At 34.4% G+C, this 25,303-nt stretch overlaps 1 protein-coding gene across 4 annotated transcripts; it reads left to right on the forward strand.

The window, feature by feature from the left end:
* Window positions 1-292: 292 nt before the first annotated feature.
* didum (dilute class unconventional myosin) lies at window positions 293-24,997 on the forward strand. Of its 4 annotated transcripts, XM_011067627.2 has the most exons (15): window positions 293-901; window positions 11,919-12,343; window positions 13,019-15,377; window positions 16,750-17,307; window positions 17,950-18,249; window positions 18,503-18,608; window positions 19,576-19,762; window positions 19,868-19,897; window positions 20,250-20,448; window positions 20,674-20,767; window positions 20,894-20,926; window positions 21,441-21,602; window positions 21,731-22,403; window positions 23,178-23,460; window positions 23,709-24,997. In XM_011067627.2, the coding sequence occupies exons 1-15, from the start codon at window positions 875-877 to the stop codon at window positions 23,826-23,828; spliced, it is 5,556 nt and encodes a 1,851-aa protein (XP_011065929.2). In that variant the 5' UTR covers window positions 293-874; the 3' UTR covers window positions 23,829-24,997. The 4 variants fall into 4 exon arrangements, with proteins under 4 accessions (XP_011065929.2, XP_011065931.2, XP_011065933.1 ...); XM_011067629.2 differs by lacking the exon at window positions 20,894-20,926; XM_011067628.2 differs by lacking the exon at window positions 19,868-19,897 and having other exon boundaries at window positions 294-901.
* The last annotated feature ends 306 nt before the right edge of the window (window positions 24,998-25,303 follow it).

Consider the following 25,303-nt stretch of genomic DNA (forward strand, 5'->3'; position numbering starts at 1 on the left):
ATCACAGAGTCTTCTGCTTTTTAAAATCTTATCGAGAATATCGTTTGAAAGAATTTAATATTTTTCTCAATACATTTGCGATATATTTAGACATTTTACTTTTTTAATTTCTTGATGATAACTTTCTGGATGATGTTTCTTTCTGGACCAAGACTGATAGCTATCCATCGAGTTGCGTTCTCCTTGTTTACCTGGAACGTTCTCCAAGAGTCCGCTCTACATCGAACGTCGCCAGTGTTGGTCTTCGATTCTTCAAGGAGGATCGCACGATGCCGCCAATGAGCGTTAGAGCGAGACATCAATGATACCGCGATGCGGGCTGGCGAAGGTGGGCGTCGAGGTCGTCGGAGAGGGGCGCGCAATCTAAACCCGATAACGAGCCAGCTGGCAGCGGCAGTGCCGTCGTTTACGTGGAGGTACGATCTTCGCGAGAGAGGTTGCTCTCGCTGGTGGTGCCGGATCGCTCCTTCAAAAGGTTGCAGCCTGTCCTGAGAAATAAATCGCGGCGCGAACTGGTACCACTCACGGAAGTGCCCGTTTATCTCGAGGAACACGTCGAAAAGTGGTGGAACGACAGGGACCAAGAAAGAAAAAAAAAGGAAAAACAAACATGCCGTGAATTTTGTCAGGTGACATCGCGTACGACGAAGTCGACGGTGTTCATAGCGCGTGCGGCTTTCGATCGCATGCGTCCAACGCTGTAGACACTTGGTCGTCATCGTCGTCGTCGTCGTCGTCGTCGTTTTTGCCGCGCGTGTGGATGTGAACGGTAGTGTAGTGGTACGCGCGTGTGATCGTGTTGTACCTGACCTGTGGTATACCTCCTGACCCAGCTTCTACCTGATCCAGGTGCCCGACATCTGGACCGATCGCGATGACTACGAGGGAGCTCTATGTTAAGGTATCGCGGAATTAGTTCGGGGATTATATTTGATATCAGGTGTGCATCCCTGAGGAAGATGGCAGGTCTCCTCTGACGTAAATAAAATTGCGCGCCGACGTTTCAGTCCTTCGAGGGGGATTAACGCTGCGCTTCAAGGGGATGTTTCAATTCAGCACGATGCGTGATCAGAGATTTTCAGATAGTTCTCCATAACTAGAGGCGCGAATGATGGAAGATGATTAGGGATGTTGCTCCATTTTCTTGATCCTGAAGTTGCGGAGGAATTTTGAAGATAAATATAAATAAAAAGGTGTCTTTGTCTTCGCATTAAAAGAGAGGATTGAATTCAATAAACAATATTTATAGTAATAACTTATAAATCCTTTGAAACTTAATTATTGTTTAAAATTACACATTGTCATTGTATACATATATATAAAAGTATTGGATTAAAAATTAAAGATAACGGAAGAAAGTGAAATATGTGAGTTAGATGTTTTGTGTTAATATATAATTTACTTTAACTTAACGTTATGTAATATGATAGCCAACGTTTTGATCTTTTAACAACCTGTTATTTTCAATGATAAAAAAATTTAAATGACACTGTTAATTTCACCAGAATTAAAAAAAAATTTAAATGCATCTATTTATTGCTTTTAAATTCTGATGAAATTAATATATTAGCGGCGTTTTAATATATTAGCATTGTAGATAACTCGTTGTTGAAAGGTCAGAACGTTTGTTTTTACACTATGTAACATTTACACCGTGTCCTTAATTCGCGACCTGTACAATAGATGTCCTTATTTATCCTGTAGATTAAACAAAGATACACCTATTGTATAGATAGTAAACGTAGCCATTGATATTAAGTTGAGATAATATATTAATAGAACAAAACAAAAAATCTAGCTCGACCAGTTTACGTCCGCTTTTTCATTATTTTTGAATACTTATTCATACGAGACTTGTATATATTTTTTAAATTAAATTTTATCTGGATTATTACAGTCGTATATAATATCTCGAAGTCTCGCTTGACGTGATTTATCTTTATATCAACCAGGAAACTCCTGGAGTTGAAAATGTCTCGGTTATACAATCAGTGGAAACTGCGGGAACGATGTCTGCCACTGTGAGTTTATGGTTGTGCGTGCGAAATTGTGATCTGACTCCGTTTCTACGCCTTTTGTTAAACATTAACAACGCGCAACACTTTGGCATTTGAAATAAATATATCTTTCTCGCCGTTTCACCGTGTATAATTCGCAATCCAGGAAAGATCCATAATGATTATTTTTTGTAAATATCTAGAGAAGCTATACTTAAGTATTCCCAGTCTTTCAAGATGCCAGTCCTCTATTACGCAACTATAAAATCAAATAAGAATTAATTATAATTATTATTATGTCTATGTTGCTACATTCCCATAAATATATACGTATATCATGAATATGGGTCATCCATTTACATAATATGCATGTCACAGTTTCTATGATACGAGAGACTTAAACTGAAGAGAAAATATTTCTCACTGTTATTCCTTTTACTCTTATTTGAATATAACAGATGTCTCCATTGTATTTAATTATGCAGACTATTATTCTTGTTTCCAAGGGACGTTTTTTTCCTTCTTTTTTCAATATCTTGATAAGAAGCACAATCGTGTCTCTGAAAAGTTTGAAAATAATCTTAATGACTTAACTGTTTTCAAAGATTTTGTTCGATACAAAGTAAACAAATTCTTAAATCTCGCTGAACGTACCTTTAAACTCAGGCTTTGTATAATGTCGTGTACGAGAATCAATAGCACTATAACTTGGCATCCTATCTAAAGCATTCTCTTTGTCAAGATTGACGAGTTCTGTATGTCCGATTGTATACTTACTTCTTCATGCACTTAATATCTTTTCCCAAAACTGATACTAACAATAATTTATGTCTGTTACAACTTTTAATGATCTATTTATAATTAATATATTGTTGCTTTTTACGTAAATGCACGTCTTTTATTTCCCATTTTTTTAAAACAAAGGTATTGATAAGAATTCTCGGTTTACAAACGTTTGCTACATTTTTATTAACATGTACTGACTGATCGAGCTGCAGAACGCTGACTTGAGCGATAAAAAATTGTTAAATATTTTACTGTTTGTACATGCATTAATAAATACGGAAAAATGAAATGTTTCTCAAGCCGTCGAGATTTCTTTCCGAAAGTAAAATCAATAACTGCTAGCGAGAGAACCTCCATTATGAGAGACCTAAATTCTGGTCTAAATCAGGTGGCATGATTATAAAAATAACAGCTTGTATTTAATTTATCGCGCGATAATATTTCGTTAATTGAATATTTCGTTAACAACGATTGTGATTACATGAAATGCTTTTGAAAAAGAGACTTGCAATATAAAATTAATAATAATTATAATTATTTTGAGAGATTTAGAATCAACTAACAAATTATTACTATGTGAAAAATATAAATTAAACAATGAATTAAAGCGATTATGTGAAACAATCAATTCTTTCCGAAAGTATTATTGCACCACTTTTTGTAATTCAGCTGTCATTAACAAATCGTTAAACAGCCGCATTTCTTACAATAATTTCTTACATAATAATAATGAATTATGTTAACCAAAGCTGAAATCTCAGAATGTCCCTAACATGTCACGACTATGTGATAATTACAATTGTACCTTTCAAGATAATTAATTGTTCTTTGGTGATTCTCTTTAATTATAGTATTTGCTAAATGATGGAAGTGAGGACGAATATTTATACGTATAATTAGTAATGACGAAATAAAATAAGACAGCCGCTAATTTAAAATTATACGTTTAGAAGTTTATTACAGTGACTGGCTCTCTTTCTCCACAGTTTCTCATTTTTTCCTTTTTCTTTGAATCAGCTGCTCACTCTCTAATAATCAAGTCCTGATTGGTCTTTCTCGAACAATTAAATTTCTAAATATTGTCGAAAAAAGAGAAATATTTTTATCGATCGCGCATTTGAAGGATCGTATCCTACAATAAAGGTGAAGGTCTCGACGCTAATTCGATCTCGTGTTTGTCTCGTGTATGTCTTGCCTGAAGTCAAAATAAGAGTCTAAGTCTTAGTCTATGTATGTGTTTCGCAGTGAAGACTGATTTCGTGAATGTAAATTATATATAAACGAGGCTATCAATGCGGGTTAAACTGTGACAATGCAATCGCTATAGTACCTTTCAACAATAGTTAATCGTCGTCATCCGATTCGTTCCGGAAGGAAATCATCGTGCGACAAGTAATATAAGCGTATTATGAAAAAAAAAACGAATTTTGCCAGATTTAATACAACTGCAACCTGAAAATTTAATTGTATAAAAACAACATATGTCTAACGTATAATTTATTTTTTCTCACGATGAGTAGTAAATCCACGTGTGAATTGAAATGAGAAAAAGTAATATGATGCATAGTAAATGCGTCTTGGGATTTAACGTGTTGCCGAGTAATGAAAACCGAGATTAGAAAGTGCTATTTCCTTTGGTTTATGCTATTCCCTTTAAGACTGTGACGCTTCTCCCTGACGTTGGTGGTTGATTTATCGGAGTGGCCAGGTAAGCGGCGGGGTTGCCCGAGGTCGGGCATCACGCTTTTTGTTATAACAGGTTTTCGCTTCTTCGGATGTGAGGATACGGGGAAAAATCTCGAAAATAACTGGCGACGTGGACACTGTTCCTTAGGTATATTTTTTTTCATCGATCATGCCAATTCGAGCATAACTACGACTATGTGGGTCTTCAGAGAGTGCTGAAATATCGAGTATCGAACACGCATGAAAGAGAAAAATACGGTTCCTGTTTCATTGTTCTACGACGAAGGAATTTTAAATCTTTCTCTTTATAGCATCACAAAATATTTTGCAAATTGAGAAGACTGCATACTCTCTTTTTCTATTTTCGGAAAATGAAAAAATATGCCATAGAAAGAGAGTGAAAAAGCGCATTTTTCTCAATTTCAAAAATATTTGGTGATGTTATAAAGAGAAAGATTAAAAATTCCTTTGTCATAGAACAATGAAACATCAAGGTTTGATCAAATAAATCTTTTTTTTTTATTATTCCTCAACATAATTAAGCAAGATAATTTGTGTAAAGTCTATTATAGAAAAAATTTTCAGAACGAGAAATCTTGTAAATAAAAACTTGAGTTCTGATAAATTTTTAAGTGTGACGAGTATGAGCAGGGACAATTTTCTCGGGATTGTTCCAGTGTGGATCTTCCTTAAATGATCGTCGTCAGATGAAATGTTCCTCATGGCCTCGCGTGAGGAATCTACCGGTCTTTGCGATGACGGAGGGTAAAGAGTGTAGTGAGATCGCCTCGTGTCGAGACGTTTTGCTTTTCTGCAGCAAGAGAAAGGGATCTGCTTGGCTATAAGCATAGCTCGCCGATCGTGTTCCTCGAACTGATCACCCGGTTGGCTATTCCCAACAATTCTAGTTCACCTTTTAGCATGAAAGCGCATTCGTGACTTCAGATAAATCGAAATTGAAATTAAAAAAAAATTACAAAATAATGATCCATCAAACTCTCGTTGAGATAGAGCCATGTATGGTTCATTAAATATTTGTGTCATTGTGCCTGTTTGAGATTCAGCGCGGAGTTTACATTTTCACATATTGCACGTTGTAAGAAACCCTTTCTCTTAACGGAGAGACCATTCTCCTTATATTGATTACACTGTGTCGCAGACGGAAAGGACTTTCGTGTCTCAAGATCACTGCGCACAAGCTCTCTAATCTATTATCGATTGCATATGCGCCGTTTCCACCATCGATCATAGAGATTAGTACATTTCATTGCGTCGTCATCCGGATAAGAGAAACTTCTGCCGGCAGTTGAGCGCGCTTCATCGGAGAAGCGCTTCTTTATCTCGCGAAGAAATGTTTCCTGTGTTAAATAAGGCGTTACATCGCCGGTCCTTTATGACCCCTTCTCTTTATCCGCGAGACGTGAAGTCCTCGCGGCGATATCCCACGAAAGCATTCCGCTGTTACTGACGCGCACATAACACCCGCGCTCGAAGCGGAAAGTCGCGTTCTCACGGTCGCAATCTTTCTTTCATGGAGACTCGATGACTAAAATTTGCCTTTGTTTATCGGGACCGATTAATCATCCCTCAGTAAGGCATGAATCCAAGGAGCATTAATCCAAGAAGATACTTTCACGTGTCATTATACATTTGTGCTTCATTATACATTTTATTTTACGCCGAAGGGCATTGTCATTATGTCGAGTTAAATAAAAAATTAAGCGCACTAAAATGTAATGATCCTATTTTTTACAGCGCTTGACATTGTGATTATGAAAATTAATGTGCAATTTTTTTATGACGCACATCACTTGAGTGTATTTTAAGGTCTAATTATAAATCACGTAATTTTGTGTGTGTAGGAAAGAAGGAGTATATATGTGGTGTGTGTGTGTGTGTGTGTGTGTGTGTGTGTGTGTGTGTTTTAACAGTCTGACGTATATCGCAACTTTAATTGCAGTACTTATAGTGTAAATGTGAATTGGATTAATGAGTTTCTGTTTTTTATGGCCTATTAGATAGGAAAAGGTAAATGCATACGTCATGTAAGCATCATAAGTAATCGATTTTACTATCTATCGCCAATATCAACGACAGAAAAGGTAAATTCGATGAAGTTGTTTGCACCAGTCGTTAATAGACTTCGAAGTTTTTATAGTCTGCTCTTAGATCATACGTGTGTTTCATGGTCACGAAAAGCAAAGAACATTATCAATAATTACCTGCATTTTGAGGTGTATAATTGAAGCGCTTACTGAAAGAACGTTGTATTTTGTAATATTTTTCAAATTTTAGTAAATAAAAAAAACATGTAGCTAGCGCACAAGCAACGTTTTTCTATTAAAATATCACTTTTCACAAAAATAATGGTTTCCAACATTTTTTCAGGGAGCCCTTCGATTGTCACCTCGCGCTTTTGAAAAATATGGGATGTAAAATAAAAGTAAAAAATAGAACATATCAATAAATATTGAGTATAAATTTCCATTGATTGTTTTTGTATTTTTACATTTATATATTTATATATTTATAAGCTGATGCAAATCAAAATTTCTTTTCTTCATTTTTAAGTCCGTTTTTTCAATATCCAAAAGACACTTTGTTTGCATATTGCATACGCCATTCTACTTCTTATTTTAAATGTTGATGTTTACGAAGTGAATACGTAACGAATCGTACAGTTAAGTTTGTCGTTGAAGAAATCCATGTCAGCATGAATCATACACTCCGGGATGGCCTCGTAGTGATAAGATTGTAACACCCCACCAATTGCTCTTCTACCTAGGTTTAAACTGCACGAAAATGAAGACTAGAACCATAAAACATTGATAAAGTGTCACTGATAAAGTGTCAATCAAACTACTTTTCTCATCATAATTAGCACAACTACTAACGATAATAAAAATATATATTGAAAATAGAATAATTCGTTAGCCGATAAATATCACTTTTCATCGTTATTCGAAATCAGATTAAAACATGCGGTTAAAAATCTTATATTTTAGAAATATGTTAATAACATTTCAAGATATATATGAGATTATTTATTTCTAATTATAATATTCATTAATTAATTGACAGAAATATAATTATTTTGTACATTAAATCTACAGTGGTCTTCCAAAGTTTTTGGCCAATATAATTTTATTGTACCACTCAAAAAAATCTTCACAAGCTCTAATATACAAGTTATTTATACAAGTATTTAATATATTCTAGTATTCAAAATATTGTGTCCTTAAGAGTTGATTGTACAACTTTACTAACTTATAATTAAACTAGAAAACAGATTAACAAACATTATCGTAAAATTATATGTTAGTATTGATCTGTGCACAAAAGAAACATGTGAAAAATAATCTTGCTAATCGCATGATTAGCAAGAGAACAGCCTTTTGTGTGAAATGCAATGGAAGCCTTACCTCGGTGGTAAAACTTGAACAACGAAAGGGTTGCTCGCGCAGAAGCAACAAAGCTTCGTGCATATGCGACATATGCGTATAGTGCATCAAGTTTTAAAGAAAATACATTGCCAATGAATAGTTCTCGCGAAATTGGGGCGGTATCGATCACAAAACGTCCTGCGACGAAAATGTATGATATAATAAAAACACTTCCTCGTTCTTGACGAAAATATAATTTATAAGAATATAAAGAAAGAGTAAAAAGAGAAAGAGAAAGATAGTATTTTAAAAATAGAAATTTACGTGCCAATAAAATTTCAATATAATTAGCCAAGTTCTTTATGTGATCTTGAAGGAGATAAATCACTTTCTTATTTACATATTTAATTTATCATATTTTTTTAAATTGTTTATTATTGATGCCGCATCTTAATCATATGCATATAACTCGCGACGGAAAGCGGTATAGTGAGATTAGAAGTCTCACTTACATTGAATTAGGAAATTACGTAAATACGTAAAATGCATCGTAACTTTCTATGACGGATCCGCGGATCACTTTTGTCTTCTAGACATCTCTTCAATTAGAATTTAGAATCCTGCTATGAGAACCCGGTAGAGAACTCGAGTTTTTTATTCCTCTTTCCGTAAGCTTGTGGTGATAATTGGCCTTACGGTTATTGCTGTGTTGTTGCATGTTGTGGATATATAACATAGAAAGCATGGGAACAATTTCTTTGGTATGCCACCAAAGCGAGCTAGCTAAGACGTATTAATCCATGTAAAATTTCGAACTATGTAGAGAAGTTTGCTTACTGATAAAGCTGTGAAGCTTATATAATTAAATGATAAATACAAAATTAAAAAAACAAAATTAGAAATACTTTTCATCTAACTGATCATGTAACTGTAAGAGTTTCTATTAATATAATGTTGTTGCATTGACTGTAACTTGTATGTAACCCCTGGGTCAGGTACTTCAAGAATATCTCAACGATCTTTATGTCTACCTTTCTATCGTCTTTCTTTTCTTTATGAACTCTGCAAATGCTTCAGCGAAAGTCTCTTATGTAATTAACTAATATACTGTAGTAAAAACCTTTGTGTCATGAGATGAAATTTTATGTCGGTGCTGCTGACACATTGATTTTCTAAGTATATATGTATAAATTCTTATACATACTGTGTGTCTTTTATACGATTTGTACATTTTACAATTAATATAATCTTACAAGTTTTTTAATATTTAAATACATATATATATTAAAAAAATATATATTAAAAAATTACTGAAAAAGTATTTAAAAAAATATTATTTATTAATTTAATAATAAAAATTTTATTATATTACATACTTTCTTATTTACTTTTATTTAAATTTTTTACTATACATAAAATCCTCTCATTGTAAATGAAATATTTTTTTTAAATTAAAATTTAAATCATTTTAAATTAATTAATTTTTAATTATAATTTTAATTTATTAATTTTAAAATATCTTAAAAGAAATTGTATTACAGAAGAATCATTATCTTTTGATTTCAAAAATTGCTCATCGATTTATTTTTAATCTTAGAGCAAGAATATGACTCAAATCGCGACGTAAAGTGTCAAGCTGACTCTTGTGTCATTTATTAAATACAACACAAATATTATTGATACTCCAATTCTGGTAGCGTAAGCACTTACATTACGATGTTTATTAATGTGGTGTCGTACAACACAGTGTAATCTTGTTCATATTTCGCACAAGTCTGCGTTTAAGCAAAATGTCATGCGTTTTGTGAGTCACGTCAACGTAAGACGTGCCGATAAGAGCAAACGAAGAGATTTAATTATACCGCGTCAATGATTTCGCTATTATTACGTGTCACCTGTTCGCGTTTTTATTTCTTCTCCAGCCAGCGAAACAGTATCTTGCGTAATAAATGACATGTATACGACCTACACACTGTGAAAGCCAAGTTCAGGGTAACGTATTTTACTGTCTTTATAAATGCGGTTAATTGGCTCTTGTCAAAGCGGTTAATGAAATTATTTATAAGTTTTAACAAAGAGAAAAACCGGCACTTTTTTTTCTATCGTTTTCAAAAGATTTTCGCACGCACAGTGGAGATGCGATCAACGCGATTATCAGCGAGTAAATAAGGTGAAGCTCGTTAATGTTAAAGTAAACGTGATGTTGCACATTTACAAGTCTTGCCTGCCATTTCACACGACATTTTATGTAATTACTATCCTAGCATAAATTAGAGATTATGCTGGGATTATGCGTTTCATATTGATTATTCATTCATGTTTTCATAGGTAAAATTAATCTGTATAATTGTAAATCTGTAAAATTAAGTTTCTACAATTTTTCGATATAAATATATTTTAATGTAAAACATGTTTCAAATCTAAATGATATTTGTAAAACTATTTTACATACCAAAATGATTATTAGCACAATTATACAATTTACAAAAAGCACTTAATTATATAAATAAAATTTCTTTAGAAATTGAAAGAATTCAGGCGATTGTCTCGGAAGACTCACAAAAGAAGCTGCGTTAATATAGTCGATGAATTATTTTGTCTATTAAACTTATCAATTATGGTTACGGATCATTGACGTTACTATGGGATGATTCGAAAATGTGGGACGGCGAAAGGGAAGTCGCTACTTCGACAAAAAACCAATTTACCGTTGCTTGACATGCTTCTGGATAGTACATTCGTAATACAATTGGGTGATCCCGGTAGACTACTTCGACAATACAAATCCTTACAACGAACATGAAAGCCCGTTGGGTTTGACGGATACACCGTTACTCACTCACGATTGTCGTTCACATGTTCGTAGAAAATGTCAAACTGTAAAACTGTCTCTGACAGTTACAGACGATCTAAATTTCTCCATGATATCTTAATTTCTTGGATTTGTGCTTTAGATTTTAGACTTAGTGTTAATTTGTAGTATTATCTGCAGACGCGATTAAAAATTTTAATCAGGATTAGGAAAGTTACTTTTACTTTAAAAATAAATAGTTATAGTTTTTTATTAAAAAAAAAAAATAAATAACTAATTATTTTTATTAAATTAGCTACTAGTTTTCAAAAAAATGTAACTAAATTAAGTTACAGTTATAGATGAAAGGAAAGAAACAAAGTTAAATTACTGAGGAAAAAAACTCTATTTCTAACTCTACTTCATTACAAGTAATGAGCCAACCCTGATTTAAATTAATATAATATAATTAATATAATATATATTGTCATATAATATATATTGTCATATAATATATATTGTACATATGTCTTTGCATACATTTTACAATTAAAATAATTGAAAAATAAATTCATACAATTTTAGCTTCCTTTCTAATGTAGAAATAGCATGACCTGTGTACAATTTATTATGTAGATCAATTTCGTATTCACAATGCATAAAAGAAATCATTGATCTTGTATGTCATGTCTCTTGTTCAACACATATATGATTAATGGTGAATGTTAAGTATTAGTAGTGAGATTGAATAGAACGGTAATTTCTACTTGGATGATATATTTTGCCGCATGCGAATAATATATGATAACATTAAATGCATGAAATAATGCCGAATTAGAGCATTCGTCGACCGAATCGATACATTCTTATTGGCGATCTCAAGCTTTATGCATCACTCTAAAAAGAAAAAACGGTCGTCTTTGCGATGTGCTGAAAAAGTCATTCCGATAACCAATTATTATAAATGCCGTAACAAAATTGTTCGATATAAACAAGTGCAATTAATAAACATGTTCGAACTTGTAATGCAAACTTTCACATTAATTGTCTGTTTCAAGCTAAAATCTAAATAAAGTTAATAGACCATCTAGTGTTTTAATAAAGGTGTTTTAACAAAGGTATATTCAACTTCAATAACCTCACGCGATTATCGACTTTTTAATAATTTTATAAACCATCGGTGTTAACAAACAGGGATGCACCGCGTTTGTTATTAAAAATGTATAATAAAACTGGCAAAACTTTTTTAATGCAAAAAACAACAATCGATTACAGGACGGCCGAGTATGGGTGCCACATCCAGAGAAAGTGTGGGAAGGCGCCGTGCTTCTGGAGAATTATAGGCAAAATCAGCTAACGCTGAAGGTGCGCACGGAGGAATCGAATCAGACAAGGATACTGGAAATCAAATCGAACAGTGATCTTCCGCCACTCCGAAATCCCGATATACTAATAGGAGAAAATAATCTCACATCGCTGTCGTTTCTTCACGAGCCCGCTGTTCTCTACAATCTCCAGATCCGCTTCCAACGGCATTCCATTTACACCTACTGTGGCATAGTCCTGGTAGCCTTTAACCCGTACAACGAATTACCCATCTACGGCAATGACACGATATGGGCCTATAGGGGTCAGGCGATGGGCGACCTGGAACCCCACATATTCGCCGTAGCCGAGGAAGCCTATACGAAGTTGGAGAGGTGAGTAATCTCTTGGCGATATTTATCTATAGATTGTATGTGTAATTGATGTATGCTTGCAGCGATATTAATTAAAAAGCAAGTCAGACAGTCTTTCTGTTAGATAAGAAACTAATAATATTAATAACTAATAACTGATGAATTAAAAAGGTGAATAAAAAAGATATCCTTAATTAAAAATTAAGTAAAAATTAGTGTTAAAAATGTAACAAATGTTTTTTACAAATAGTCTTTGTAAAAAGTGATTGAAATTGAAAATTTATATTTTCGATATAAAATAAACATTATATATATATACGAAACAATTAAATAAAATCAATATTTAAATTTGAAAATACAATTTCATAGATTGAATAAAAATTTTCCATTATTTTTTAAAAACATATCTATTTCTTATTGAGGTAATTTTTTATTCATTCTAAATCGCTTTTTTGTATTATTTTAAAATATGATATTAAAAAATATGTTTTTTAAATAATTTTTTTATTTTGTTAAAAAATACTTGTAAAAAATATATCTTTAAAGGTATATTTAATAGGATATTTAAATTGCATTTATATTATGAAATATGTTTATATATTATATATTATAAAATATTTTTAATTAATACATATGTAATTAGTTCAAATTTAACGTAATTTCATTTAATCTATCTCATTCAACTTTTTAATTTAGGGAGAACCATGACCAGTCGATTATCGTCTCCGGCGAATCGGGCGCCGGCAAAACCGTCTCGGCGAAGTATACCATGCGGTATTTCGCGACTGTCGGCGGATCAGCGACGGAGACGCAGGTCGAGAAGAAGGTTCTCGCCTCTTCGCCTATCATGGAGGCAATTGGCAATGCAAAGACTACTAGGAACGATAATTCCTCCAGATTTGGAAAATTTATTGAGATTCAGTTCAATAAGAATTATCACATCACTGGTGCGAGTATGAGGACCTACCTATTGGAGAAGTCGAGGGTGGTATTTCAGGCAAACGAAGAACGAAATTATCACATCTTTTATCAGATGTGCTCAGCGGCAAAACGTCTTCCTCAGTTATACTTGTCCGACCAGAATCAGTTCCACTATCTCAATCAGGGCAACAATCCAAGGATCGATGGCATAGACGATCTAGCGTATTTTGACGAGACCATAAGTGCGCTGACGATGCTTGGTTTCACATCCAAACAGCAGGACGACATGCTACGCATACTGGCGGCCATACTACATTTAGGTAATGTAAACATAAGTAGTTGCGTCAAGGATGCGAAGCAGAACGAGGTGGATACCGAATCCAGCTACATTGCTCCATCGGATCGACATCTACTCGTTCTTTCCGAGCTGTTGGGCGTCGAAATCAACGCAATGCGCAAATGGCTGTGCCATCGGAAAATCGTTTCGACACGAGAGGTCTTTCTGAAGCCTATAACTGTGGAACAGGCAAATGGCGCGCGAGACGCTTTGGCTAAACATATCTATGCCGAGCTCTTTAACTGGATCGTGACTAATATCAACATCTCACTGCAATCACCCAGTCAGCCACACTGTTTCATTGGTGTATTGGACATTTACGGCTTCGAAACGTTTGAGATAAACTCGTTTGAACAATTTTGCATCAATTACGCGAACGAGAAACTCCAGCAACAGTTCAACCAGCATGTCTTTAAATTGGAGCAGGAGGAATATTTGAAAGAAGATATAGAATGGACTTTCATCGATTTTTATGATAATCAGCCATGTATCGATCTGATCGAGACCAAACTTGGTATTCTAGATCTTCTCGACGAGGAGTGTCGCATGCCGAAGGGTTCGGACGCCTCCTGGGCAGAAAAGTTGTACACCAAGTGCATCAAGTCTAAACATTTTGAAAAACCGCGATTCGGCACTACAGCCTTCCTGATACATCACTTCGCCGATCTCGTACAATATGAAACTGTGGGCTTCCTAGAAAAGAATCGTGACACAGTGATAGAAGAACAAGTGGACGTGCTGAGAAGTAGCGAGAACAAGCTGCTAAGAAGGCTGTTCAGTGAAGAAGATCCTAAGTTGGCAGTACCGCACACAAGAGTGAAAGTGTCTACTCAGAAGAACGTACTGACGAACGCAGCCAACAAACAGAATAAGAAGACGGTCGGCTCGCAGTTCCGTGATTCCCTTAACATGTTGATGGCCACGCTAAACGCCACGACGCCGCACTATGTGCGCTGCATCAAGCCGAATGATGAGAAGGAGGCCTTCGAGTATAGTCCGGTGCGAGCGGTGCAACAACTGCGTGCTTGCGGCGTTCTAGAGACCATTAGAATCTCCGCTGCAGGCTTCCCGAGTCAGCGTACATACGGCGATTTCTTCCAGAGATACCGATGCCTCTGCAAGTTTAAAGAAATACGGCGCGATGATCTGAAGGAGACCTGCCGGCGCATCCTGGCCAGATACATTAACGATGAGGACAAGTTCAAGTTTGGCAAGACAAAGGTACTCTTCAGAGCTGGTCAGGTGGCGTATTTGGAGAAGTTACGAGCAGAGAGACAGCGTGATGCTTGCATAATGATTCAGAAGACCGCGCGTGGTCTGATCCATCGTAATAAATATAAAAAGATTCGCAGGTCGATTTTGGGTCTCCAGAGATACGGCAGGGGTTACATCGCCCGACAAAAAGCAGAGGCTGTGAGAAGGGAAAGGGCAGCGGTGAAAATTCAGGCACGAGTAAAGGGCTGGCTGCAGAGGCGTTGGTTCTTACAGGTGAAACGTATGATTCTCGGTTTACAAACATTTGGCAGAGGCAATATGGCTCGCACCAGGTACAAGATAATGAAGGACAACGCCGCTGCGACTGTGATCCAAAGATTCGCTCGTGGATATCTCGTGAGGATGGCGTGCAAGAAAAAACTCAGGGACATAATAATCGTACAATCGTGTATCAGGAAACGCAAGGCGAAGAAAATCTTCAGACAACTAAAGGCCGAGGCTAGGAGTGTAGAACACGTTAAGTCGCTCAACAAAGGACTGGAGATGAAGATCATCACGTTGCAGCAGAAGATAAATGAAATGGTAAGTGACGTATTATTTAATTTTATTAATATTACACTTCTTCTTCTTCTTCTTCTTCTTCTTCTTCTTCTTCTTCTTCTTCTTCTTCTTCTTACGTTAGGTCTCTGTGTTATTACACCTTTCTCATATGCCTGTGGTAAGTAAGCTGATTATTCAATTACCACGAGCATATGGGACCTACAGTTTTAATGCCGATTCCGAACGGCGGATTTTCGAGAGGTGTTTCTGTAAGCAACGATACTCTCGGGGGGTTGCCGCCTTTTTCCGAGAGGAGACACGAGCGTAAATATTTTGATTCCTATTGGGATCGAACCTGGACCTCTGGCATGATAGACTAATGCGCTGTCTGCCACGCTCGCACTCAATTTATAAGTTTAATAATCATATCTCTCCCTCCGTCGTCTCTCTTGTCAGAGATATGGTGACCTCTTCTGCATATATCCATTAATATATAGGACTTATAATTTTTAACGCCGGTTCTGAATGATATTAGAAGAGATTGTCATGACATTCTCGGTAGTTTACTATTGCCAATCAGAAATAATTAATCGATCGACATCATATCATCATCAATTCGTCGATCGCCATTGAATTAGCATCGATTCGACGTTGATCGACCAATCATTTCTGGTTGAGTTGTCTTCCAAGAGATAATAATCAAATAAAATTTGATATATGTGTTTTAAATCTGTATGTGGATTTAAATCTGAAATTTTTGACATAGAAAACAATCACACAACTTTCTACACGATCGACATATTAAATCATACATGGATATTTAATTAATTTACTTTATTAATACTAGTTAATTTATTTATATAGCAGTCTGGTTCTAATTTATTTTTGTTTATATACACTCACTTTAATGATTCTCTCTTTATATATTAGTTATTGTACAAATATTGGACAAATATTACATATTTCGGTGGTCGAATTGGGAGAACATCAGCTAGTAGCAATAAATCGATCTTTAATTTGTGAGATTATTATTATTTGATTTTGATTGTGCTGCAAATTCGAAAATAATCGATGTGCAGCCATACATCTAAAATAAATGTATTTAAAATATGGAATACACATAAAAATATTATTCCAACGTCTGCTTTGAGTTTGCACAGTTGGCTTCTCTTCCTTCGTTGATTAAATCATCTATTTATTATTACACTAAAAAAATATTCTGATTAAACTAATAAAAGGACCCAAAAGGATAGAATTTTGATGAGATTATAATAACTAGAAATTCTGTTTGATTTCATCTTTTTGTTAATTTAATCGGAACATTTTTCTCAATGTATATGCTTTATTATCTACTTCAATGTTTTTTCAATAATCGATGGCTACGTCTAAGAAACATATGAAATTATCATTTCAGGCGAAGGAGAATCAGTTCTTGAAAAATGTTCAAAATGAGATGGCAGATTTGAAATGCAAGTTGGACGGCTTGAAATCCGTTGATGTTGAGAATAAGAAACTGAACGGAATGATGCAAGAAAGAGAGAAAGAGCTGAAAAGAATGGAGGAAATCCTACAACAAGAGAAAGATGAAAAAATGGATATACTGCATGATAAGGAGAGAATTGCTTTACGGAAAGGCGAGGAGAATAAGAAACTACAGCAGGAGAATGAAAGATTACGAAAGGAACTTTCGATAGCGACCGAGAAATTAAAGAGTAACCAACGCGGAGCTGAAGAGAATTTGAAATATCGACTTGAGCAAGAGAAAGATCTGCTTCGAATGGAACAAGATCAGGATCGCGGAGCCTATCAAAGATTACTCAAGGATTACCACGAGATGGAACAGCACGCAGAAATGCTAGAACAAAAACTAGCGTCACAAGGAGTGCTTGGACACTCGCGCTCTTTGAGCAATGCTTCCAGTGGCAGTGGCCAAATCGCGACTACGGAAATTCCACAAGATGACCAAAACATCGTAAGTCAAGGCATATATTATTAAATAAATTAGAGAATCATTTACATAAAAGAAATTTTAACATGCAGAAATAAAATCAGTTTTAAATAACAGCGTTCTTGCTATACTTATTATTATACTTCTACTTCATTTTCGAATATTTATCGCAATCATCATTTTTTACCGATCTGAAAACAAATTTTGTTAGATCATAAAAATAATTGTATGTAGGACGCTCAAGCTGGTTTTTAGAATGTCAAAACTTTTTGTAACATTGTGTTTGATTGCTCTACATAATGATTTTGATAGTCTAATAAAATTATGTTTAAATCCATATCTAGCTAAATTTTTAAATATTTGAGCAAAGTCGTTCTTTATAAGTGAATATTCTTATAGTATCATTATAATTCCGTGTTCTACCTAAATAGCTATATTTCGTATCTCTTTACTCTTTATAGAAATTCAATACTAGTACTAACCAATTAATCATTTATTTTGAGTATTAAAAGTATTGTTAACAGCACTTTTAATACTGAAAATAAGTGATTAATTGGCCAGTATTGTATTTCTGTAAGGATAGATTATTTTTAAAACAATTTTTACTGTTCATTACAATTGCTAAATAAATTATTGGAATTACATATATCCCTATTTGTTTCTTAGGATTTCGGTTACGGTTCCGTGAGATCCACAGGTTCCTCATCGACGCCTTATTCGCGAGTGGAAACGATCGATTGGAATCAACAGCGTTTGGATAGTCCACCCGATGGGGAAGTTCAATCAAACAAATCGCCTTCGGAAGCACCCGTATCTGCACACGCGCCCGTGGACATCGGTCTCGTCCTGAAGCTACAACAGAAGCTGAAAGACGTCGAAAAAGAGAAAGGTAGATTGATTAGAATGGTCGAGGATCTGGAACGCGATAGTAACGAGGAGTCTACTAGAACGCAGGATTCGTTCAGAGTAAGTAAAGAAAATTATTTTGAAACCTGATTTTGCATATTTTAATTTCTCCATATTATATGATTTTTCATATTAAATTCTCACTTTCGATGAGTTCTTTTTGTGTCCTATTCCAATATCTATCAGTCCTCTTCTGATGCGAACTTGACGTCATTTAATCGATATTAAAAGATTATCGTGATAAAATAAATCCACTTTACTGCGCTTCATTGTCTTATCGCTATTATCACTGGGACGTATGCTTTGTTTGCAGCTCCAAGAATTGGAAATGGAGAATGCGCAACTTAAGAAAGACTTGAATTCACTGAGGAAGACCGTATCGTCTGCTAGTCCATCGTCCGCGCAACAAAATCTCATGAGTAATATATTACAATTCACTATCTATTTGTTTTATTGCTTCTTTCAAGTTAACTGATTTTATATGTTCAAGCACTTAAGGCACTATATAAATAAATATACATAATATTGTATATCTGTAACTTCTGCTTTTTATTTTGTGTTAGATTTCTGCCTTCTTTTATTCTGTCCTTTAAAAGCTATCTTTTCATTATTTAATATTAAATATTAACTTTAATGTAGCACATAATTGCAAATTTGTAATCAATATTTTTTTAATTACTTATTATACACACGCACATACACACATACACACACACACACACACACACACACATTCTGTATTTTACGCAGCTTGTAAAATTATCATTCTATGCTCATACGAATTCATCTCTGCTTTTCCTTTAAATGCTAAAAAAGCTTGTTAAGCATGTAGAAATGATAAGCATGTAGAAATGATAAATTTCGCAAAAGTTTAAGTAATGTTAGAAGTTTAAAGCATAAATTATATATGGAAAGAACTTTTTGAAATGCTTTGCACTTCGTATATATTCATTTCATGCTATATAATTAAATGCTACAATGTTCTATAAACACTATCAAATTGCAAAATCATTAAACAATTAAATAAAACACAAATATCGAAAACGTCATTTGGTTAAGATAGATCTTTGTAAATATTATTAGATACTCAAGCAGAATAAGAAGTCACGATAATGTCAAAATGATATTAAAATGAATTGGAAAATGGATTAAAAAATGACTTTTAATGATCATTTTGGAGTCATTTTGACATAATGATTTGTTATTCTGCTTAAGTAATAATATTTTTGTGAATTTATATAATATCCAAAATTCATACAATTTATATAATTTTCCATTTATTTGTTTAACATTTCATCGGTCAATAAATAAATAAAATCACTGCTAAATAACTAAAAGAACCTGTCTGCAAAACAATATAATAATGCTGATATAATTATATTGTAGTACAATTTGAGGCACTACAGGAGGAACTGGAAAGGAGAAGAGAGGAGTGTATTCAACTACACAGCGTGCTAGCTGATCATACATGTAGAATGAAGAACTTAGGTGCCAATTATGGTCGCGACGTGGACATCATAAACGAGGACGGCGAGCTGGTACTTGCCTTCGAGGCGCAGAAGAAGATTAACAGGTAACGCAAAAATATATTGTTAGCTATCGAGTGATTATTGACAAAGTGCCACAAAAACGTCTAACAACAGTCTTTTGTCGTTTGTGCATGCACTTCGATTTTCAGTAAACTTAAGACAAAGGCATCGAGAGGAGAGTGAGTTGAGCAGATTCACGAGCAGATTCACCCGTTCGAATGTTATTGAACTGTTCAATCAGAAAAAAAAGATTTTATAATTTCACGTTATCATAAATGTCTTGAAGCATTTCAAATTAGTTTTTTTTTTACATTAGCGAAACTAACATTATGAGTCATGCTAAATTTCATTAATTTGTATGCTGTATGTCATTGTTTCTTCAACGATATTTCGATAGTTATTTTTTTATAATAGCATGATTTCATATGTTTAGCATGATTCCATTGAACAATTAATGTATGATTGAACAATTCAAGAGATTTTTAAAAATAATTTTCAAAAAGTGAGAAAGTTGACTCCTTTGTTTTTAAGGCAATTGGAAGATGAGCTGCAAGCGAAGGAAAGAAATTGGCGAATGCAAAGAGATGAATGGCGAAATGAAATAGACAGGTTACAAGAAGAAATCGAGAAGCAGCAAAAATTGCTCTCTATTAATTTAAGTAAATCGCCGCAAACCCAAGCGGAGCTTTACATGCAATACGAGGTGGCTAGATTGACGTCTGAAAATTTGGTAAGTTTGGTAAATTTGGTAAATTTGGTAAAATAATTCTTTTAAATCAAAAATGTTTATTATAAGTAAAATAATTTTTTTTAAAAAAAGATTTATTATCAATTTCAAACGATTCTGTTATGCTTTTAAATCTTTTTCTATGTATACTTATTTTTAAGAAAATGATATTAATTTCTCATTTATAGATATAAAAATTAATATTTATATTTGTCACTTGTGTTAAAGGAACTTCAAGAAAAATACGATAAAGTAGCGGAGGAGTGCAGACGTTTCAAAAAACAATGCAGAATCCTGGCGAAACGACTTAAAGATGCTGGATGTAAGTATAATAAATAATTATATACATACTGTGAACAGAAATATTTAGAAACTTTGTTGTTGTGCAATTAGAATTACATTATGCATACATTATCGTAAATTATTTTATTTCTTAATGCTATCAAAGACGAAGGGGAGGAACGTCCTTATATAAGAGGCGGTGAGTGCGTGATCATGACAGTCATCATTATAGTCATTATTTCAATTAAATTATCCGAATAATTTGTGCAAATAAAAGACAGTAAGCTTTTCGATAGAAAGAAAAAAATAGAAATCATTTTGTAAAATAGATAGTTGCTGTAAAGTGGAGTAACTTGTTTCAAAATCGAGGTATGTATTTGGCCCAAATTTTGATAATGTCCAATCTTAATAACATTTTAAGTCGCCTTACTTAATTTTATCTTGATTTTGAAATATATGTGCTGTTTAGATATTTTTAAAAATTTGAATCAATGCTATCCCGACTAGACAAAAGTTACTCCATTTTATGTAAGTTAAAAATTCAAAATTTTATGAAAAATATAATAAACTATACAGATTACATATATATCTATATAAATAATTCGAACAATTCGATCACACAAATCATAATTCATCATTACTTGCACAGTGTGTCAAACGCAGTTTCCTGAAAACTTCGAGAATATGTCAATACAAACGTCTTAATTTTACAGTGTCTAATGCAGTGGAATACGCGAACGGCTGCGTCGCCGCTTCTGGTGTTCACGGAGATGGAAGTAACATGCCTATCATTCGCAAAAAGGAGAGAGATTATGAAGGAATGTTCGAATTTAGGAAGGAGGATATCAACGTAATCATACGCCATTTGGTCATTGGTAAGTATCGGTGTTACTTCTCGCTTAATAAATTCTCTAACGAAGATTATTCGATTATTTTTTTCTATTCCCATTATACATACGACTTTTGAATTCACAAATTTATCTAATATTTCCGCCTCTTTCAGAGCTAAGACCCCGAATAGCGGTGACGTTGTTACCGGGCTTGCCGGCCTACATCATCTTCATGTGCATTAGGCACACTGACTGCATCAATGATGACGAAAAAGTGCGGTCGCTATTAACCGAGTACCTGAATGCCGTTAAACGCGTGTTGAAGAAACGCGATGATTTCGACTCCAGGGTGCTCTGGCTAAGCAACACCCTGCGTTTGTTGCACAACATGAAGCAATATTCTGGCGATAAGCCATTCCAAATCGAGAACACGCCTAGGCAGAACGAGCAGTGCCTGAGGAACTTTGACCTGAGCGAGTACCGCGTCGTATTGAGCAACGTGGCCCTCTGGATCTTCAACAATCTCATTACGAATCTCAAGGAGAGAATTCAGGCCCTCACAGTACCAGCTTTGCTGGAGCACGAGGCGATATCTGTTCCGACCGACAAGACCGGACGACCCAGGTCATCGTCCATGGGCGGTGAGCCAGATTCCACGCAGCAGAAACTAGACAAGCTTCTGGGTGAACTGACATCGGTGCATAAAACCCTGCAGTATCACGGCGTTGACCCCGAGGTCGTAATGCAACTATTTAAACAATTATTTTACTTCATGTGTGCCAGCGCTCTGAACAACCTACTGCTGAGGAGCGAACTCTGCCGATGGACGAAGGGTATGCAGATAAGGTAAGATAAATCGTACCATTAGTCCTCAATTTTGCAGTTATATTATATTATCCCCTTGGCTTTCCGATCTCTCTGTTGGAGATCATAGTGCTAGAATGTTATATGTATCAAGCTTTAGAACCTTTTCGGAGAGCAGAGACTCGCTTCTTTTTCACTTTTAATAATGATTGCTTTATTTAGCCCATCACACATACAAAAACATAAGGCAGCTAGATGTAAGCAATAACGAAATCGTAATATTGGATTCGCTGGCCTTACGGTTTTTTTACCGTGATTAGCCAATTCGCTGATTACTTCTGACTGCCTTACATTTTTGTATGTGCCGAATCTGAACGGTGCTGGTGACTTCTCTTAATCACCAAATGGAGTCATTTTTTGGCTCCTTAAAAATCGCGTATAACTATAGAAATCCAACACGAATAATTGCTTTATAGAAAATACAGTAAATTATAAAGGAAAACCTTTTATAGAAATCTATTACTGCAGGCCAATTTAATTAATACGATAGTAGTTAATTACTTATTTTGAAGACACTGTTATTCAGTGCCTTAAGTATTCTAAATAAGTAATTGATTACTGTCTTTCAATAATAAATGTGTCAGTATTAAATAGATCAATATTTGTAGACTTCTGTAAATTTTTCTTCTTTATCAATTCTTCTAAATCAAGGCCTGACTTCATAATTATTCATTTTTTAATTTTATGCGTTATTACTCGCCTAATAATATTGAATATATTTATAGGAATTATACAATATTTCATTTAATACTTAAGGTATAACATGAGTCATTTGGAGCAATGGGGCAGGGACCGACGACTAGAAATCGCATCGGAAGCTCTACATCCCATCATACAGGCGTCACAGCTTCTACAGGCTCGCAAGACAGACGAGGACGTTAATTCTGTTTGCGAGATGTGTCACAAACTGACGGCCAATCAAATAGTGAAAATTCTGAATCTATATACACCTGTCGATGATTACGAAAGTCGAGTTCCTGTTTCGTTCATTAAGAAAGTACAAGAAAAACTGAAAGAGCGCGGCGAGAACAACGAACAAGTAAGTTTTCATCATAAGCCGATTGGAAATTATCAACAGATCTGTTTCCTACAGCTAAATACACTTCTGGAACTTGAAATATATATATGTTTGATATTTGAGGAAAGCAAGAAAATTTTAGTGTAGTCTAGTGAGGAATAAAGAAAACAGATCTAATTATTCGGCAAGATGAATATTTAAAAGAAACTCGCGTTTGCAGCGAATCCAAACAAATTTTTTTCTAATACGTGATAATGATTTCTTTTCAGCTGTTAATGGATCTAAAGTACTCCTATCCCGTAAGATTCTCATTCAATCCGTCAGACATTCGACTCGAAGATATCGAAGTACCCGAGGTGCTTCACTTGCCCATGCTCAAGAAGGTGTAACGCAAGCTCTCTCTAGGCATGATCCTGGTCAAGATCCCCGTACTACAGTACTATATTGTGTGTCTTTAGTTGAATTGAAAACGTTATGCGCGAATAACCGAAACTCGCTTAGTCCATTTATTCATACAGGAAGTTAGTGATACCGATAATCCGGCTATGTATAGACGTTATGTGTAGTATTACGCAACGAGAGTGGCTCATCGATATCACGTTTTATATGTTTTTTTTTTACTCGTGTAATTTGTAGATTTTACGATATGTCGTCACATTCCGAATCGTATTCGCGTTCGAAGTCAATTCTGTTGTATAGATAAACGATCGGTAACGAGAAAGAGCGATATTTTTCATTATTGTTATTGTATAGTGTTGTCGAAATAAAGGAAGGCACGAGTACGAAGTTTTTATAAGGATTTTAGATTTTATTGATCAATATTATTTACGTTAAAGATAAATAATATTTTCAAAGATAAATTTCTTTTGTAAATTCGTTCTTCCTTGAAATATAAGAGGATGTATGTCTCGCGTTCATTTCTTTTCAAATAAAAATTAAAAATGAATTTCTGAAAATTTAAGTTAATTAAATTCGGGAATTATGCGTAACGAAAGTTAAGTAATAATGGCGCAATTCTTTTGTATACTTGATCCTTGTGAGAATTTCGAATGTACGATAAAGTTGAAAACTTGTTAAAGATTGTAATTAATATGTAAAAAGGAGACGTGCGAGAGAGAAAAGATATAATATGTTGGAAATAGATTGTATATTTTGTGATACGAAAAGGAGAAAGAAAGAGTTATTATAAAATTGTGAGTCCGATGATGGACTGATATGACGAATGAGAAGAAAATACAATAAGGCGACCGAAAGAAACAGTGGTATATAATTGTTGTTGTATTCTAATTTATACATTGTATATGCGATTGTATTTTGTGCCATTTTACAAGTAGATCGTATCAATATTCGTTTGTTATTTCGTTCGGTCTGCCATTGTTTCGCGCATTACAAACGCATTCCACAGAATAATGTCTGAAAAGCGAGAAAATATCCCTTCCCTAAAGATGTTATAGACAGAATATATTTACACACTTACACCTTGACTCGATGTGACATATTTATTTGTTCCTACAGTGAAAATATTGAAAATAAAGTCGAGGTGCTGGATAGTGGTAAAGCAATCGCTTATTCAATTTAAAAGTCCCGGGTTCGATTCCCGGTCCTGTCATCTTACATATAGAATATAAAAGAAGAATATTATATTTATTGTGATAGAAAAGAGTATTCCAAAAATAGTCTAAGACAACATTAAGGCAATATATAAATCGTGATACATATTACGATTTAAGAGATCAGAAATCCATAATCAAGAAGAAACCAAAATCGATAAATGTCATATCAAAACTGCATTACTTCTTGATTCAATAACTGTATTCTACGTGAAAAATTCTAATGTACAAGAGTAAATATAGGAAATATAGGA

The sequence above is a fragment of the Acromyrmex echinatior genome, chromosome 15 (genome assembly GCF_024713525.1).
Source record: "Acromyrmex echinatior isolate Ae372 chromosome 15, ASM2471352v2, whole genome shotgun sequence".
In the NCBI taxonomy this organism is placed as follows: Eukaryota; Metazoa; Arthropoda; class Insecta; order Hymenoptera; family Formicidae; genus Acromyrmex; species Acromyrmex echinatior.